At 41.9% G+C, this 18700-nt stretch overlaps 1 protein-coding gene across 1 annotated transcript in view; it reads right to left on the bottom strand.

Annotated features, from left to right (window-relative positions):
- Nucleotides 1-18700, bottom strand: part of CORIN (corin, serine peptidase) — a 204709-nt gene that overhangs the window by 61008 nt on the left and 125001 nt on the right. Inside the window, exon 7 of the mRNA XM_066385953.1 lies at nt 8012-8125. Coding sequence (XP_066242050.1) covers nt 8012-8125 — 114 coding nt within the window. The remainder of the gene's footprint in view (nt 1-8011; nt 8126-18700) is intronic.

The following is an 18700-nucleotide window of genomic DNA, read 5'->3' on the forward strand; positions in this document are numbered from 1 at the left end:
GGTCTGGCATATGGAAGTCCCAGGTTCAATTTCCGGTCAAGGCACACAGGAGAAGCACCCATCTGCTTCTCCACCCTTCCCCCTCTCCTTCCTCTCTATCTTTCTCTTCCCCTCCCACAGCCAAGGCTCCATTGGAGCAAAGTTGGCCTGGGTGCTAGGGACGGCTATACGGCCTCCCCCTCAGGTGCTAAAATGGCTCCAGCCACAATGGAGGAATGCCCCAGATGGGCAGAGCATTGGCCCCTGGTGGGCATGCCAGGTGGATCCCGGTCGGGCACATGTGGGAGTCTGCCTGCCTGCCTCCCCACTTCTAACTTTGGAAAAGTACAAAAAAAAAAACAAAACAAAAAACAAAAAACCCCCAAAAAACAAAAAACCTAGAAACAACCCAAACATTCAAACTGATGAACAGATAAGCAAATGTAGTATACTCATAAGATGAAATACTATTCAGCAATTAAAAGTATCAAACTATTAATACATGTGACAGTGTAGATGAACCTCACAAACATTACGCTAAGTGAAAGGAACCTGACACAAAGACTATATATTGTGTGACCCACTTATAAAATTCCTGGAAAAAACACATTTATAGAAGCAGAAATCAGAACAATGGTTTCTATGGCTAGAGAAGTAGTGGAACTGACTGCAAACAGGTAGGAGGAAAACTGGAGGGAGGTGAGAAAGTTCTAGAAGTAGACTGTAGTGATGATTGCACAACTCTATAAAAACCCTCCCAGTTTCTGTAGGATGATGTGGCAGCATGTGCGCATGCACAGATGATGACGTAACACTGTGTATACAGCGGAGCAGCCCACGGCCATGCCAGTCAAGATGTGGACAGTACAGAGGAAAGTTCAGTGTGTTCTGTGGCTCACTAAATTCGAATCCGTGACCAAAGTACAACGTGAATACCGGCGCGTTTATAATGAAGCGCCACCACATAGGAATAACATTACTCAGTGGGATAAGCAGTTGAAGGAAACCGGCAGTTTGGTGGAGAAACCCCGTTCTGGTAGGCCATCAGTCAGTGATGAGTCTGTAGAGGCTATACAGGATAGCTACCTAAGGAGTCCTAAAAATTCTGTGCGTGAGCCCACATCGAACTGCACTGAATAGGTATGAAACTGGGAGAGTTTTCCTTTTATTTGGTGCAGATTTCACATTTCTATCATCTTTTGTTGCTTTCCTGTGACCGGTCAAAAGTGCACCATGACTTTATGGACACACTGTATACTAAAATCAATGGCATAAATTCATGGTTTGTAAATTATACCCCAATAAAGCTGTAAAATGTTTTAAATTAATATATGTAAAAAAAAAACCTGCATTGAATAGAAACTATATTTCTTAAATGTATTCTATTTTTCTTTATTTCAAGTGAATTAAGTGCAAAAATAGATTCTTAAGTCTGGAGGGAGACCACGGAAGATGGGCAGGATTTTGGTAGTCTGGATGGAATGAAAACTTCACCCTGCTTCAGGCGGAGGGAATAACAAGAACAGGGAAGAGGTGAGAAACAGCAGCACAGTAGAGGATCAGTCTACTTGGCTGATGGAGACAAAGAATCTAGTGGTCAATGGTCCAGTCTCCTGAATTCCAGCTGGTTGTTTCTCCTGAAGCAGAAGCCTATGTCTCCGACAACGGGTTCTATTCTTCTAAAAATAAGTTACTTAAATTCTTCTAGGATCACATCATTTTAGAAAGAGAGTGGGCCTTGGAGATCATCTACCTGCTCAGCACTTTCATTAAGAGGGTATGTATGTGTGTCCACACAAACACACACATGGGCGAACACATATGCTCACACTTATGCACACACAGAATTTTGTGAGTGTTCTTTTTAATTTCCCCTCAGGCTGAATGATTTTCAGATGAGATTGACCATCACAAGGGAAAATATTAGAACTAAGAGAGGTTCTAGTTTCACCTTGACAGAACTGTACTATCTTCTCCCATTCAGCAGAGGGCGCTATCTCCCCACCCTGCACCCTGCTGCTGCTGCTGGCTGAGGTTGCTGCACATAATGCCGAGTCTAAAAAAGGTTATGACATTGGTGTTCTTGCCCAGCAAGCAGAGTTGGGAAACTTATACATTAAGACATATACATTTCCTTAGGAAGTTGTAAAAAGTCTTTTTGATTTATGTTTTGTTTCAATATAAATTACTCTGTGGGAAATTTTGAAGCAGTAAGTATGCTAGAATCAGCAATAACCAGGGTTCTCAACTTGACCATTAATGCAAAAGTACTTGTATCCCCTGAAAGTGGTGGTGGAGTGAAGGGGTGGAATAGTTTAAACCATATGAGTTCATTTTTTTAAAGCTGCGCACTCACTTGTTTTGACTGTAAGACTGTGCCATCAAATACTCCTTTCAGAATCTGATTAACAGGCCAAAAATTTCCAAAGAGTCACATGGCCTCTGTGAGGCTTATTCTAGGATCCTCAGTAATTCATTTGAGATCTTTTTAAATTAATGCTGTTATTTATTAAATTATTTCATAAATGAAGATGACTTGAGCATTAAAGAAAAAACCCTTCATTTATTCACACAGGTACAGATTCATCTTCCCCTGTTATGACTTACTTGGGTAAAGGCCATTCTCAGAGTTTAGATACAAAATTAGCTGCCCTTGGAAAACAACTTGTTACCTTACTAAGGTCTGTGTGACTAGTAAACACACAAAATCTTAACTAAAGGCACTGCACAGCCAGAAATACATAGCAAAGAGCAAAGAGCACAGTGCCTCTTTTTATTTGAACAAATGTTTATTTGGACTGAAAAAAAATGTTGTCAGTTCAATTTGAGGCCACGAATCAAAATTTTTAAAAGCTCTTTGCTGTGATCTCGTTGCTCAATACAAGCATGATTTTGCATGGCCTAAGGTGGATGTTTTTCTAGATACAGGTCATTTTTCTTAATGAGAGCTTGATACAAATGTCACTTCTGAAGTTCTTGCATGTTAGTATTTATTCCAGCTGGCATCTTGCACTATTAACTTGCGTCTCTTAAAATTATCATTGAATTAAAGGAGAAAAATGAAGGAACAGAATATATTTTATCAAGAATTCCACTCAATTTACTCAGTCTCTATGAGTCTGTAAACATAAATGTGTTGCCTCATTTCAAGATTAAGGTATGGGCCCTGGCTGGTTGGTTCAATGGATAGAGCATCATGTTAGCATGTGGACATTCTGGATTTGATCCCCCATCAGGGCACACATGAGAGGTGACCATCTGCTTCTCTTCCTCTCCCTCTCCTTCTTCTCTCTCTTCCCCTCTTGCAGCCAGTGGCTCAATTGGTTCAAGCACCAGCCCCAGGTGCTAAGAATAGCTCAGCTGGTCTGAGCATCAGCCCCAGATGAAAGTTGCCAGGTGGATCCCAGTCAGGGTGCATGTGGGAGTCAGTCTCACTCTCCCTTCCTCTCACTTAAAAAAATAAAAGATTCAGGTATGGATGCTTCAATTGCTACCCCCAAATCCCTCATTTTCGGATGTTCAGAGAGGTTAAATCATTTGCCCACCATTGTCCAGCTCATTAATATCAGAGCTATGATATAAAGCCAGGCTTCTAGGCCATTTGGGTTCTTTTGATTACTGACTTTTATCTCTAGAGGAGGAATTCTCAATGGCAGTACTGTTGACAATCTGCACTGCATAATTCTTTGTGTGAGAAGGCTGCCCTATGCCCTGTAGTGTGTTCAGCAGTATCCTTGACTCAGCTCACTAAATGCCAGTAGCACCACTCCAAACCCCCCAGTCGTGATGAGCCAAGTCTGTCTCCATACACTGTAAAATGTCCTGTAGGAAGCAAAATTGTCTCTGATTGAGAACCACTATTCTACAGTATCCAACATCACCTCAGTCCAAAGCCTAGCTTTAATCCCGCCTTTTCCATCTGGTTTCTTCACATCAACCCAACGCCCAGGAATCCTGCTCTCTTTCCAACTCAGAGGATCTACTTTTTTGTTGACACCACTTTTCTTTCGCCTGTGACATCTCTTCTATATTGCTCTAAACGACCATATTCAGTGATGTCTATGTTTCTGTTATTTCCCTGATTAGACTAAAAGCCTTATGAAGAAAAAAACCGTGTCTTAACAGTCTTTATATTTACTACGTATTTAGAACATGCTTCACACATAGCAGGAATTCAAGTATATTCAATAGCTTGATTGATTCAGCATAACCAAATTGCCAATAAACAGAAATAAATTTTTCAGACATCTGAAGCATCTTCCTTCAGTGTAGAATAAAATCTTTGTATTATTTTGATGGCAATATTTCTACTATTTACTTGAATCCTTGCCTTAGTAAAAAGAATATAGTAAATGCAGTCACATATGGTGATGACACGGACACATCATTTGGAAAACCACCTGATTTAAAGTCTGTGCATGTGGGGCTTCCTGGAAAAGCTGCTGTTCAGCCAGTCTCTATGACAGGAAAAGCAGGAACAGAAAAGTCGCCTACATAAGTCACAGAGCTAGAAACTTTTAAGAAAACTTTTCTTAATTTTCAAAAATCCTTTTGCTGCACCATTAAATTGTTTCCGGTGGTTGGAAATCTGTTCACTCTGCACATACTTAGGATGAGACTGATAAACATAGCAGAATTAGTTAGGGGAGAAAGTCAGGAAGCAGTCCCAGCTACCTGGAGTGCCGCTGTAATAGACAATTATCTCCCAAGCATAGAAGAGCATCCAAAATAAACTTTTTTTCTGTCATATGAATGATCAAAATATAATAGTTCACCAAGTCTGAATTTTTATGGACAAGGGCAAGCCAAAGGCAGCACAGTTTAGAGAAAACAGCATTAGATTTGGACCCATTCAAGACTGGGTTCAAATCTAGCACTTGGAACCGCTAGCAAGTTTTTTATTATCTTAAGCCTCTCCTCTGCATCTGTGTAGAAGAGGATGAGAATACTTTCTTTGCTGAAAATTAAGTCACATCGTGGAGGTAAATGCTTCTAGCACAGTTGATTAGGAAACTCACAAATAAAAGGCCCCTCCCCTTCTCTTTAAAGGCAGTCCTCCTCCTGTATAGGCTACAACCCTCAGAACCAGGCACGTTCTGCTACTCCTCACTGTGAACACCCAGCAAAACTTCCTTCTCCCCTCAGCAGTATCGTATCTGTGGGCTGCATTCACTCTCTGCTTTGCATCCACACCTTAATTCAGACTTCTGCTATTCCTTCACTGCAGGCTGGAGACAATAAGAGGTGGCACCTTCTAAATCAGGCATGCTGAGATTTCTAATGGTAAAGCTCAGAGACGAATGACTTCATAAAGGTCAGAAACAATGGCATGCGAAGGTTTCAATGTCTACCTAAGCATTTTCCCAGACAAATATTCCGAGGAATGTATTTCCCCAATGGACCAAGCCAGATCATTTTTGAAATGTATTCATGAGGAAAGCCTCAATCTTCTTTGATAAACAGTTCGCCTCCTAAGACATTGCTAAATACCTTTCAGAATAGGATACCATCTTGGTCCGCCAACGACTAGGAAGATTTACTCCTTCAAATTCAATTTCAACAAATGCAGCAGAAAGCTCTTACTGTTCAAAGTGCAGTGCTCAGAGCAATGGAGGAACATGACGAGCAAGTCAGTGCTGGCCCACCGCTGGGGACAGAGGCACCTGTGGAGTTTGAATAATGCCACAACTTGGGCCATAATTGAGAGGGAAACGAGCGATTCCACCATAATTCCCGTGAACTGGATATCATTCTATTGAACTATTTTAAATTCCCTTGTGTGGGTGCTTTGCACAATATTTTCTTGTAAGTCCACAACAATATTTCCCAATGTAAACATACATCCTACAAAAAAAATTTTTTTATGTAACATTGTATTCAATAGGCTTTTCTGAAGAGGGATTTATAAAAAACAAATCTCTTAGTGAAAACATTTCCTAAAATATGGGTGACATAACTGAATTTCCACACAAAGCTAGATAATCTGCAAAATAAATCAGTGCATGAATGAGTAAATAAATATATAAATAAAGGGGGAGGTATATATAAACAAGTAAGTTTGAGAAAATACTAAGTTAAGCAAAATTAATGTCTTTTTTTGAGGGGGGGGGCACAGACAGGAAGGGAGAGAGATGAGAAGCATCAATTCTTTGTTGCAGCACCTTTAGTTGTTCAGTGATTTCTTTCTCATATGTGCCTTGACCAGGGGCTACAGCCTACCCAGTGACTTCTTGTTCAATCCAGCAATTTTAGGCTTCAGGCCAGCGACCTTCGGGCTCAAGCCAGTGACCATGGGGTCATGTCCATGATCCCACACTCAAGCCTGCGCTCCAGCTGGTGATCTCGGGGTTTCCAACCTGGGTTCTCTGCGTCCCAGGCTGACATTCTATCCACTGCGACACCGCTTGGTCAGGCAATGTCATTTTTTTTAAGTGCAGGATTTCTTAGAACCTTTAAGGCACAAATATATATATTATAACTACCTAAGAAGTAGATCTGACAGCATTTCTCAAAAGAAAATTTTTTTCTCAAGCATTTTTCAAGAGTCAGTACTATGGAACACCAGTTTGGGAAACACTGACCTGAAATATTACCATAACATATGGCCTTTCAAAAGCTATGGTAAATAAGCATCCTAACCCTTTGGAAGGAAGAAAAGTTGGCCCAGCTGGCAAACAGACTAAGGAATCTCAGACATGCTCAATAATTGTGAGCTCCTATAAGCCTTGGCAACTTCCTTTTACAAGGATAACAACACAGCTTTCCTCATAGTAACCGTTGCTGCTCACATAACCATTAAAAAGCAATTAGAACACAATTGCACATGGTTTTGTTTTGGATGCAGATCCCACATTATATTTTTGAGATTAGCTTTTCCTTTTTATTGATTGCATAAGAGTAAAATGAGTATAAATCTGCATATGTGTTTGTTATGATGAATGTTTGTGCTCCCCCTCCCCCCCGTGTTCATATATCAAAGCCCTAACCCTCAACATGACTATATTTGCAGATAGGGCCCGTGAGGAGATCATACGGGTAGAATAAAGTCAGTAGGGTAGAGTACTAACCCAACAGGGCTGGTACCCTTATAAGCAGAGGAGGCGATTCTACAGTCCCTCCCTACCAAACCCTCTCAATCTCTCTACCAATTTTCCTCTCCTTCTCCCCCTCCCTCTTTTCCTTCTTCCTCTCCCTCTTTCCCTCTCTGGTCCCCTCTCTCCCTCTCTCCCTTTAAAGAGGTTATATGAGCACAGAAGGAGATAGCAGCTGCCTACAGGCCAGAAAGAGAACTCTTACAAGACACTGAACCCAGCTGGACCTTGATCTTGGACTTCTAAGTCTCCAGAACTATGAGAAACAAAATTCTACTACTTAAGTCATGAAGTCTGTGGTATTTTGTGTGGCAGCCCAAACAGACTAACACAGTGCTGGGCAAACCACCGACCAATTCAGTGAAAACAACTAATCAAATCAACGGAAAGTATATACATTGAGGGTATGTAAGGCTGAATCCACTGATTCATGGATTTAAAACAGCTAATGCTATTGGCTATCTTCACGTTCAGAGGAAGCACAAACAAACAGGGTGCCCTGCATCTGCTGTGTCATGACTGCTAAGAATCATGAGGGTGAAAAGTTTTCCTATTAAAAATGTTTTTTTAAAAAAGTTGACCTTTATACCCATAAAGCTTTAAAAACAAAAACAAAAATCCTCACCCAAACAAAATAAATGAAAAGCCTTCTCCTAATTTTAAGACATTTTATGCAAAAACACTTCAGTCCCTGATATGTTCCAGTGTGGCATCTAGCTGTCGAGTTCCTAATGAAATCACGCCTTTGAAAGGTGTGCAAACACACTGCTGTCACATGGGGGAAGACAAACATGGTCAACTCCCTTCCGAAAGGCAAACTACAAGCAGTCCACACAAATGCCGGTGGTTGTCAGGATTTGACAATGGAATGGCTCTGGTTTCTAGGCCCCTGAATAGCATCCCTGTCCACCCAGACGACCCCCAAACAGCCGCTCACATACTGCAATGAGCCTCATCACTCCAGTCGTCACAGTCATTGTAGCCATTACACTGCAGTTTCCTGGGGACGCAGATTCCACTGCCACACAGGAAGCTCTCGCCCCCTCCGCAGAGCACTGGAAAAAAAAAAAAGGGCAGAGAAACAATGTCAGAATAAGAGCTTGTTTCTCTTCCTTTGAAAATTAGGAGAAACAAAGAACAGAAAGAAAATCTTTCCTTGCCAGTCAACTGACTTGTTTCTAAATTCCCTCAGGTTCACTGTCACCAATTTTTCTTTGGCCCCCTCGAAACTTAATTGCGAAATTCCTTGGGAATAACACAAAGAGTGTGTGTCTAAGGAAAGCCAAAGAAAATTCATCAGTGGGTTGCAGAGTGACAGGCGTCCACGTGGTTCAGAGCACAAGGAGGTGGCTCATCAATTGTTCAACTTTCGTGGGGAAAATACTAAAATGGGAGTATTTTTCTTAATAACGGAAAATTATTTCAAAGTGAAGTGCTATTTCTTGAGCAAATATTGTTTTTGAAAACCCTTCAGAAATAAACCACATACATGTGATTATAAAAAACAAAAACAACCTTATCTTCTACAACATTGCTCCATGCTGTACAGAGAAAATTAAAGTAGTAAAGTAACAACTGAAGTGTGCGTGACACAGGCACGGACTCCACACCCCTGTATTTAAAATATGTTTACTTGCTTTAATAAAAATGCCAGTTAAAACTATCAAAGTTTTTGCCCTGGCTGGTTGGCTCAGCGGTAGAGTGTCGGCCCAGCGTGCAGGAGTCCCGGGTTCGATTCCCGGCCAGGGCACACAGGAGAAGCGCCCATCTGCTTCTCCACCCCTCCCCCTCTCCTTCCTCTCTCTCTCTCTCTTCCCTTCCCGCAGCGAGGCTCCATTGGAGCAAAGATGGCCCGGGCACTGGAATTGGCTCTGTGGCCTCTGCCTCAGGCGCTAGAATGGCTCTGGAAGCAACAGAGAGACACCCCAGAGGGGCAAAGCATCGCCCCCTGGTGGGCATGCTGGGTGGATCCCAGTCGGGCGCATGCGGGACCCATGTCTGACTGCCTCCCCGTTTCCAGCTTCCGGAAAAACAAAACAAAACAAAAAAACCTGTCAAACTTTTTTTTTCTTTTTGCACAAAGACTGTAAAATAGCATTAGCAAATAATATTTCCATCCTTTCATTTTCTTGAACACGGCTGGGTTCTGGTATTCTCTGCCTCTAGCGTTCAGGCTCATTTTCTTCTCACAATTCAACAAATAATCAGTTGTTTCGAAATTACTACAGGCAATAAATACACGATAAAATCTAGAAACTTTTCATAATCAGTTCCACAAAATGAAGGTTAAAAATACACCTAAATATTTGGCAATGTCTATCAAATGCCTTTTAGATGTGCATAATCTTTGATCCAGCAATCTTATTTCTTGGACTTTCTACAAAGGAAACTATTATGAATAAATGAAACTTTTTATTTTTAAGGCTATCCACACCTCATGGTTTATAATGAGGAAAATGTGAACTAACAACTGTGCAATAATAGTAGGCAACTGGTCAAATAAGTTTTTGTACCTCCGTAAGAAGGGATACCATTATAGCCACTGAAAAGCATGCTGTAGAAAATACTTAATGTCCTGGAACAAAATTCAAGATAATTAAAGTAGAAAAATACCATATGGTTCTAAAAATGCATAATGTGATTTGGCCCAGATAGAAGTAAATCAAAGGTTACTGTGATTATCCCTGGTATTAGAATTAAAAGCAATTTTTCATTTTTTTCATTGTATTTTATAGATTCATTGTATTTTACAAATGTTCATATAATGACCATGTCTTACTTTTTGAATTTTAAAAAAAACAACCCACTAACTTTTTTCATGAGTTCCCGATTCAGAGTAACAGGTGAGAAATACAACTCTCGAAAACTTTTGTCGCTCTTTGTCGCCCTGCCTGACTGTCACCACCCTTAAGCATGGATTCCTGGGTGGGAAGAACCTTGTTGACCAACTAAACGGAATCAGAAAATATGCAACATGTTAACTCAGAAGTTGAAATTCAGGAAAGTGCAGATTGACCGTTCCGGGCTCTAAAGCTCAAGACTCTCATCCCAGCCACGTTCCTGGACACCAGCAGAGAGGCCACTGGCAGCAAAGAGGTTCGTAACGGACCTTTGATGGGAACAAGCCACCTCAACCTCGATGAAGCACAATACATTGCTACAAGGCAAAGAAAATGATACTGTTAATGGCTTATTTTCCAATGCTATCAAAGAAATCAGGGTTTCAATTTGCTGGACGTTAAGTACTAGTTGATTTGGTCAGTTGCTTATGATGCTATCATGTGCAAACATCACAGTACCAACAATGGGAAGTCCGGTTTTCCATTACACCCCATGATTTCCATACCAATACAAATAGAAGCTATGGACTCCATGTGCCCAAATATGAAGCATTCTTATAATTTGTATAGTCTTGGAGGATACAGCGCAGGACTGCGCTCCTAGAGCTACAGGTACAGGCTCCTGAAGGGGAGAGAGGAAGCCAGCTATAAAATGGAAACACTAAGATTGTACTAGCCAGTCTATACAATATCCTCTCTCTAGGGTTAAGAGAAACTTTTCCAGGAATACGGGTCTATCATACTGTAAGGCTATTTCTGTATTATACTAGAGAGTGCATAAAGTCCATCTGCCTGCACTTCAGCAACTGCAACGCTTCAGAAGAATCATCGCCCTCCCTCCTACCTTATGGCTCTGATGATCCCTTGCAAATGTAGCGAAAGCCCAACATTAGCTATCTCCTAACATCTAGACTTCGTCTTTAGGACCCTATGTATTTTACTCCAGTAAAGCCATTTCTTGTGTATGGTTATATCAAATCTGGATCAAATTTCAAAAGTAGCATTGCTTGCCTTGTTTTGATTATTGCTGCCCTGCATCTCAGCTGATTCAGCAGAAACTGACTGCTTTTGTGTGGTTCCCCTGGGGGAAGAGTGGCTGCCTTCAGCCATAGGACATTGTCCATTGTTCCTTTATTCTTTTCTTTAGAAGTTCAGAGTTTCATTAGTCAATATTATTATATTTTTATAAAATTATAATAACATTTTTATATTCTCTGTTTGATTTCTCTTTAACCTGTTCAGAATTTCCACTTTTATTTGTATAAAACTGTCCAACTAGAAAAATACTTCAAACACATCTTACTTGGAATTTCCAAACAGCCCCATAAAACAGAGAAGTAGACATTCTCTCACCCTTCCTTGGGGGGAAGAGGTCGTTTACAAATGGTGGAGCTAGAGTGTCGTCTGGGTAAGACAGCAATTGCCCAAAGCCTTGTAGCCAGGGAAAGGTGGAAACCCCTGCAGAACAGGGTCTGTGCTCCAGGCTCCGTCCTCACAACGTCCACCAGCCTTGTTTCTAAAACAGAGGCAGTTGTGTAGTCACCTGATATGCGGTCGGCTCAAGGGCACCAGGGTCAAGTCAAGAGTTCAAACTTGCATTTATTTTTCTCTCTAAACAAAAGACAAATCTAAATAAAAGATAAATGTCTTTCCTTTGAGTGAACTAGACCAGAGGAGATGACATTCCACGTCAGCTCTAGGTTTCTTAGAGAATACCCTGAGAGAGCTCTTAACAAGTTTCTGTAGCAATTTTCAACCATAAATTTTGCTGTTTTATAACAACCATCTTCCAATAGCCCTTTTTTTTTTTTAGGCTTAGCCCTTCTGATGGCAAAGAGAGTCCCAGAGGCAAAGTCATACTATACAATATTGAGATCACTTCCACCAACATCCTCTCTAATTCTAAGAGGCAGATATAGGGCTTTAAATAAATGGCAGATGGATTAATGGAAGATTTATTCATTTATTAAACAAATATTTACTGTCTATCACATGCCAGATATTATTCTAACACCTGGAAATATAGCAGTAAAGAAAACAAAAGTAACTCTTCACCTAAGTGTACCAGATACTCTATTAGTCTCCACCTGATAAAGATACTTCTATCAGCTAAAGACACTTCATCACCAAGTTGACTTCCATTTACACATGTGACAAGTAACGTTCTTGCAAAGATAGCAGTCTACAAAGGTGTACTACTTAAGACACTAGCTTACATGTCCAGATTATGAAGTCAATTACAAATCACCCAGACTTCAAAATTCCGTGGATTCTGAAGAATATATACCCACGAGGACGACCAGCTCTTTTTCAGTGTCCTTGTCTCTGATAACAGGCTGCTGAGATAGCACCCAAAGCCTGGAATGACCTTTAGCTTTTCTGCAACTGCATTGAGCCCTCTCAGTTCTCTCTGCCTATGGGTATTATAAGCAGCATTTATATGTTCTCATTACTCTGGTTGTTAACTTTTAGAGTCTTTTTCAGGACTTACTCACCAATCTCTGACTGTATAGTGTCCTCATTCACCCCATCTTTGAGCCCTTGTTTAAAGTCTGAAAGTCAGGTCGGCTCTCCCTCTGAAGACAAAGCCGGCCTGGCACAGGCATCATCACCTGAGGCTGTCCTAAGAGCCTGTCCATCCTTCATTGACCAGGATGCTGGAAACTAAGTTGCTGCCAACCATATTGCTCTGACCTGTTACAAGGTTATTTGACTACAAGAAAAAGAGTAAGTATAATCTTTTAGAAGCTAATATAAGAATTCCTTTTGAAGAGAGCACTGTGTCTTTGAGCATAATAGGTGGGTAACAATCACTGGGGCAAAAGACAGGAGGTGACAGAGCAGAGCAAGCACCCCGAGTTATGCTCAAGTGAGCAACCTCTGTCTTTCCCCTGCCTTCTAAGTCATGGGAAGGCCCTTCATTTTGTTACATTAATGTGTTTGGGGTAGGTTTGCTTAAGGGAATCAGACAGTTCTGTGTATAAAGAGAGAATCCTCAAATGGAGAGAGAGAGAGAGAGAGAGAGAGAGAGAGGAACCAGTGTGCTGGGCACTTCAGAAGAAAAACATAAATGAAACAGTCAGCTGAGCCTCCCTGAGGAGCACAGTATAGAGAAGACCCTTTAAAAAACAGAAACAGCTAATGGGATATTTCAAGTTGTTTCCTGAGGAATGGGAGGGGTGTCACTTCCTCCACCAGCCATAAGGAATCGGCAAAGCTGAGGTAGCTCTCTATCTTTCCTCTCACTTACTTAGCCAATGCGGCATTCTGGGAGCTTCGGTACATCACTGAATACGGACTGGGTCCTTTGCTCTGTGGAGGTTATATTCTAGAGAGACAAAAATACCACTGGACACAAAAAAGAAGAAAATTACAGTATATTAGGTCAGAAGGTTCTGAGTGCTCTAAAGGGAAAACAATGTGCAGCCAATTAAGAGAGCTAGGAGATGCGGGCTGGGGTAGGAGAGAGCCTGAGTCAGTGAGAGGGCCTGGGCAGCCTCATTAAAAAGGGACATTGGAGCAACACCTTGAAAGAGGTGAGGGATTTAACCAAATCTCAGGCGGGTTTCAGCAGAAGTGCCAACAGAGACCCTCAGACAGGCACACGCCTGGTGTGTGCCAGGAGCCTCAGGAGACAGGTGTGACTGGAAGACTAGAATGGGGAGTGAGGAGGAGTGTAGGAAGAGATGAGACAGCGGAAGGAAGGGCCCAACACCATATGGTTCGGAAGGAGTTTGCAAGTTAAACAAAGAGAGAAGAGTCACTACAAGGTTTGAGTCAAGAGTAGCATGATCTCGCTGACGTTTTCATGATCTCTCCTGCCATATGGAAACACTGCAGAGGGGCGAGGAAAGCTGTAGGAATAAGTCAGGAGGCTCTGAAGGTTATCCAGAGAGAGGTGATGGCAGGGCAGAGGGGTGCAGGGGGTGCTGAGCATGATTAGACACTGCATGTATGCAGTATGGAAGTAGAGCCCGGAAGTTTTCCTGGCCCACAATGAGAGTTGTGAGGGAGAGATGAGAGCCAGTGATGATGTCACATTGCCAGCTAATCAGAACACTGGGACTGCCATCTGCTGAGGTGGGGAAGGCTCCCAGAGGAGCAAGACCATGGGGGGAAAGTCAGGACATGTTATAGTTAGGACATGTTGGGTCTGACCTATCGACTAGACACCCATGTGGAGATGCTGAGTAAACAACTGGACGCCTAAGTTCAAGGTCCAGGAAAGTGGACAGGACTATAAAGGTAAATAAATGTGTGAGTCATCGGTGGTTTGAAGCCAGTGCTGTGCCTGGATCAGATCACCAAGGAAACAGTGGCAACAGTGAAGACTAAGAATCAGTGAGATGGTGAAGAGGAGACGAATGAGGATTGAGCTAGTGAAGCCCAGAGTTAATAACCCTAGAGAGGGGGAGGAGCCAGCAAAGAGATGGAGAAGGAACGCCGGAAGAAAAGCAGCAGGGGAACATGGTGACCTGGAGGCCAGTGAAGGAACGTGGGTCGGAGGAGGCAATGACTGTGTCAAATGCTGCTCACAGTCAAGTAAGATGAAACTGGGAAGTGAGAACTGGGTTTGGCAACACGGAGGTCAGTGTCAGCGGGGACCCTGAGGAGTGCAGTGTCGATGGAGTGGTGAGGACCAAAGTCAGACTGGAGTGTGTTGAAGAGGAAATGGGAGGAGAGGCAGAAGTCCAGAAAGCAAAGCACCCTTTGGCTGCAGAAGAGAATGCGCAAAGGGGGAGGTAGACTACCAGGGAAGTGAGGTAACAGCAAAAGCATTTTTCATAATTTCATATGAGTACAGTCTTTGTGAGGAGCACAGAGTGGTACGAAGTTCTGCCTACAAGTTGGTTCAGGTTAAATAAACTGTGAGCACTCTCGCAGATGCAGGAGCTCGGGTGGAGGGTCATCAACGACAGGAATATATTTACACTCTAAGAATGAAGCCAGGCTCACAGGTGCCTATTCCACTTATCACATCATTAAAACGTGGGATCGGTACTTCTTCAGAAGTCTCTGTCTCTTAAGGTGAAAAATTCTCCTTATCTTCTTCTTCACCTCCTTCAACATCTCTGAGACATCTGTTAAACATGGGACATCTTGCTGGTCACTTCGAATAGCATCGATGCTCAAGACCTTCAGCACTGCACGCTGCTGAACAAGCGAACCGACAAACCTGCTTCTTTATGGCTCACTGAATTTAGATGAGCACACAGTATTTATTTGTTTGCTTATTGTCTCTCTCTGCCTTCGAGAATATTAGCTCTTTGAGAGAAGGCTTCTTCTCAGTTTTTCTCACTACTGTGCCCCAAATCTAGAATAGAATTAAATAGGTGTTGAATGAATAAATAAACCCAGAACACAGGTGCTTAGCTGGACAACATGGTCACGCTTACTTCTTGGTCTTACGTGTTCAAAGGCAACAAATATCTTACAATTTTATTATTTTTAGTTGGTAGAAGAAGACACTGCTGATGAAATATTAAATTACAGTTACAGTGGAATACTCCTGCCTGCAGACAAGCCTGACTTTCTGAGCAGCATTTGTGCGTATGTTAGGATAAAAAGTATAAAAGACCCATCTACCTAAAATAATCTTCCCCACTGGTCTGCGTGAGATGTCTAATGTCCCCTGACACCTACACCCACATTGGGTTAAAATGGTGGCTTTCAGAAAAGCTCTAAGATACCAAGGAAAGGGACTTGGGGGCACATTATGGGTTAAAGGGCTGTCCCCAGCCCCCTACTCCACTCCAACCAGAGAGAAGCTGTCTGCTTTATACATTTGAGTCCACATAAAATTTCCTTTTAAAGTGAGCTTTTGCTGCCCAAAACAGGTTTGAAGACCCTATCACTGTTATGATTTTAAGTGTTCTGTTAAAGTCTGAGAAAGCTTACATTTTAATTCATTTGCCTAAGAAAATTTAGTTCTGAATTTAATTATAGATTGTTTAACTTCTCATTAGATTGAGATTCGAAAGAATGGGACACAGAATAAGCAACTTTTTAGGTGAGGTGGAGAGTGGGAGGAGTCTAGGAAAGGTATAGCCCATGGGAAGGAACAGTGAGGAGTGAGGCCTGGGACCACACCTGAGCTCAGAGTGGTATAGCAGGGTGGTGCAAGGAATGCCGCGTCATTTCATCATTCTAAATCAGTTCTCACTCCCCCACGCAGAAAGGCGACCAGGAACGTCAGGCAGCCTATTTGGCAGGGGCCTCCTCCTCCTTGGGGTGGTACAGGAAGCACAGGATGAGCCAAGGAAAGGGCTCAGCTTCCTAGTCCTCAGGGAATTGCCGAGGGACTCCTGGTTCTAAGCCCTAAGGGTTTATGCCAGACAGACTGCTCCATGAGGTCTGTGCCACACCAGGGTACAGGGCTATGTCCCTGCATCAGCTTTCCTGGCTGCCCCACACCACCATGTGCTCCTGAGACCTTGCCTCTGACCCAGGCAAGTGAGCACTGGCCCCTGACAGTGAGGGACATGCCAAAACCCAGTCCCCATCCAAGCCCCACGGGATTCTCCTATACCTTCTGCTCCTAGCTACCCATCCACACACTGCCCCCACCCTGCCCACTCTGGGTGATCCCACAGAGTTCTGCTCAGTCCTTCTCTCTTCTCCCTTTTCTGAGAATGCAGAGATGCTAACACTCATCCTCTCCGTTTTCTTAGTAGATTGTTTTATTACATAGATTTTTCATTCATTACCAAGGAAGCAAAGGATGCTCTTAGCACCTTTTAACTCTGAACACTAAAACAGTATGTCATAGGTGGCCAGTAAACGCCTGTTGAGTGAATACGCCCACACAGCTCTTAGCACGGATGTCTTAAAAAAAAGACATGCCACAACCACTTGCTCTTTTATGATCTATTGTGACCACCTTGCTGCAAAGACAAGGTCAAACCATTCCTTTCACTACAATACAACTCTTTAGTTCAAAACTCCTCAATGCTTATTGTATACCATGTTTCAATTAGTAAGAAACCATCCTTGTCAAATCAATATTCAAAGAAAGTCCCAAACAACTTCCACAATTAAATGTCCTCAAGAATAAGTTATTTTTTTATTCATTTTTCCCCCTTGAAATAAAGCTATGTTTTGTTTCAATGTAAACTTTGCCACCTGACCTTCATCTTAAATTCCCAAAAATAAGAGCTAAGTATATACATAATACCGGTTAGACAGTTTGATGGAAGATTTATCATTCTTTTTTTATTTTGGGGGGTTTTCTTTGGGGGGGGATTTTCTTATTCATTTTAGAGAGGAAAGAGAGAGAGATAGAGAGAGAGAGAAGGGGGGAGGAGCAGGAAGCATCAACTCCCATATGTGTCTTGACCAGGCAAGCCAGGGTTTTGAATTAGGGACCTCAGCGGTCCAGGTTGACACTTTATCTACAGCACCACCACAGGTCAGGCAGATCTATCATTCCATAGAAAAATCAGTTATTGTGAAAATTATTAACAAGAAACAAAAATGAATTGGTAACTGGTGGCAAGCTGATAGGAGAAAGAATGTAAATAGAGTTTAAAAGCATTTCCAGCTCCGGCTGGTTGGCTCAGCAGTAGAGCATCGGCCCAGCGTATGGAAGTCCAGGGTTCAATTCCCGGTCAGGGCACACAGGAGAAGCACCCATCTGCTTCTCCACCCCTCCCCCTCTCTATCTCTCTCTTCCCCTTTCTCAGCCAAGGCTCCATTGGAGCAAAGTTGGCCCAGGTGCTGAGGACAGCTCCATGGCCTCAGCCTCAGGCACTAGAATGGCTCTGGTTGCAATGGAGCAACACCCCAGATGGGCAGAGCATCGCCCCCTGGTGGGCATGCTGGGTGGATCCTGGTCGGGTGCATGCAGGAGTCTGTCTGACTGCCTCTCTGCTTCTAACTTTGGAAAAATACAAAAAAAGAAAAAAGAATAAAAGCATATCCATGTCATCATTCAACATGTCAAGTAAAATCACAGCACATAATAGAATTAGAGAAAATGTTGCTCAGGAGATTTAAAATCTATTAGATGGATCAGAGAGTAGAGAAGAGCAGAAAAAAAAAGAAGAAAGTACAGTTTTATGATCAGAGACTATCAGAAATAGACTACCAAGCAGAAGTCTAAGGAAACTTTTAAATAAAGAATCTTTATTCACTCAACATTTTAGAGACAGAGAAAGAGAGAGAGAGAGAGAGAGAGAGATGCACCAATGGAGGGAGGCAGAGGGTGGGGTAGAACAAGGGAGGGAGGAAGAGAAAACTTCCAAACAGGAACTGACTAATTAAAAGATATATTTTTAGTGTCTAGCAGTTTCAAACAAGATTCTGCAATTTTGTCAAAAATCATTGGAGAATAAGATGTACACCAGGATTCTGTTATTTATCATTTCCTGCAAATAAGTGCAACAACTTAACTTTAACTTTCCAAAGGACATAGACAACTTAAAAATTGTATTCTCATAGTCTATCCTCGTGAAAAGCATGCAGAAGTTTCTAAATTCAGGGATAATTACTTAAATATTTAGATGTTTTTTGGAAGAGTGCAACTTTCTAAATTTGCTTTAGAAAATGAACTCTTTATCTTTTGACAAATAATTATCATTTAATAACAAGGCAGAATATTTTGAGATTTTATCCACACATAAGGCTGTCTCAAATGATATTTTATAATTATTCACTATGAAGCATAAGATAATATTAATGAAATAATAATATAAATATAAACTACCTTTGATCAAACTCAAATAAATATAGAATGTTCCCTAAGAAAGAGTTAGCCATGCATATACATCGAACATAAATAAAGGAATATAA

The sequence above is a fragment of the Saccopteryx leptura genome, chromosome 5, assembly GCF_036850995.1.
Source record: "Saccopteryx leptura isolate mSacLep1 chromosome 5, mSacLep1_pri_phased_curated, whole genome shotgun sequence".
Taxonomy (NCBI): domain Eukaryota; kingdom Metazoa; phylum Chordata; class Mammalia; order Chiroptera; family Emballonuridae; genus Saccopteryx; species Saccopteryx leptura.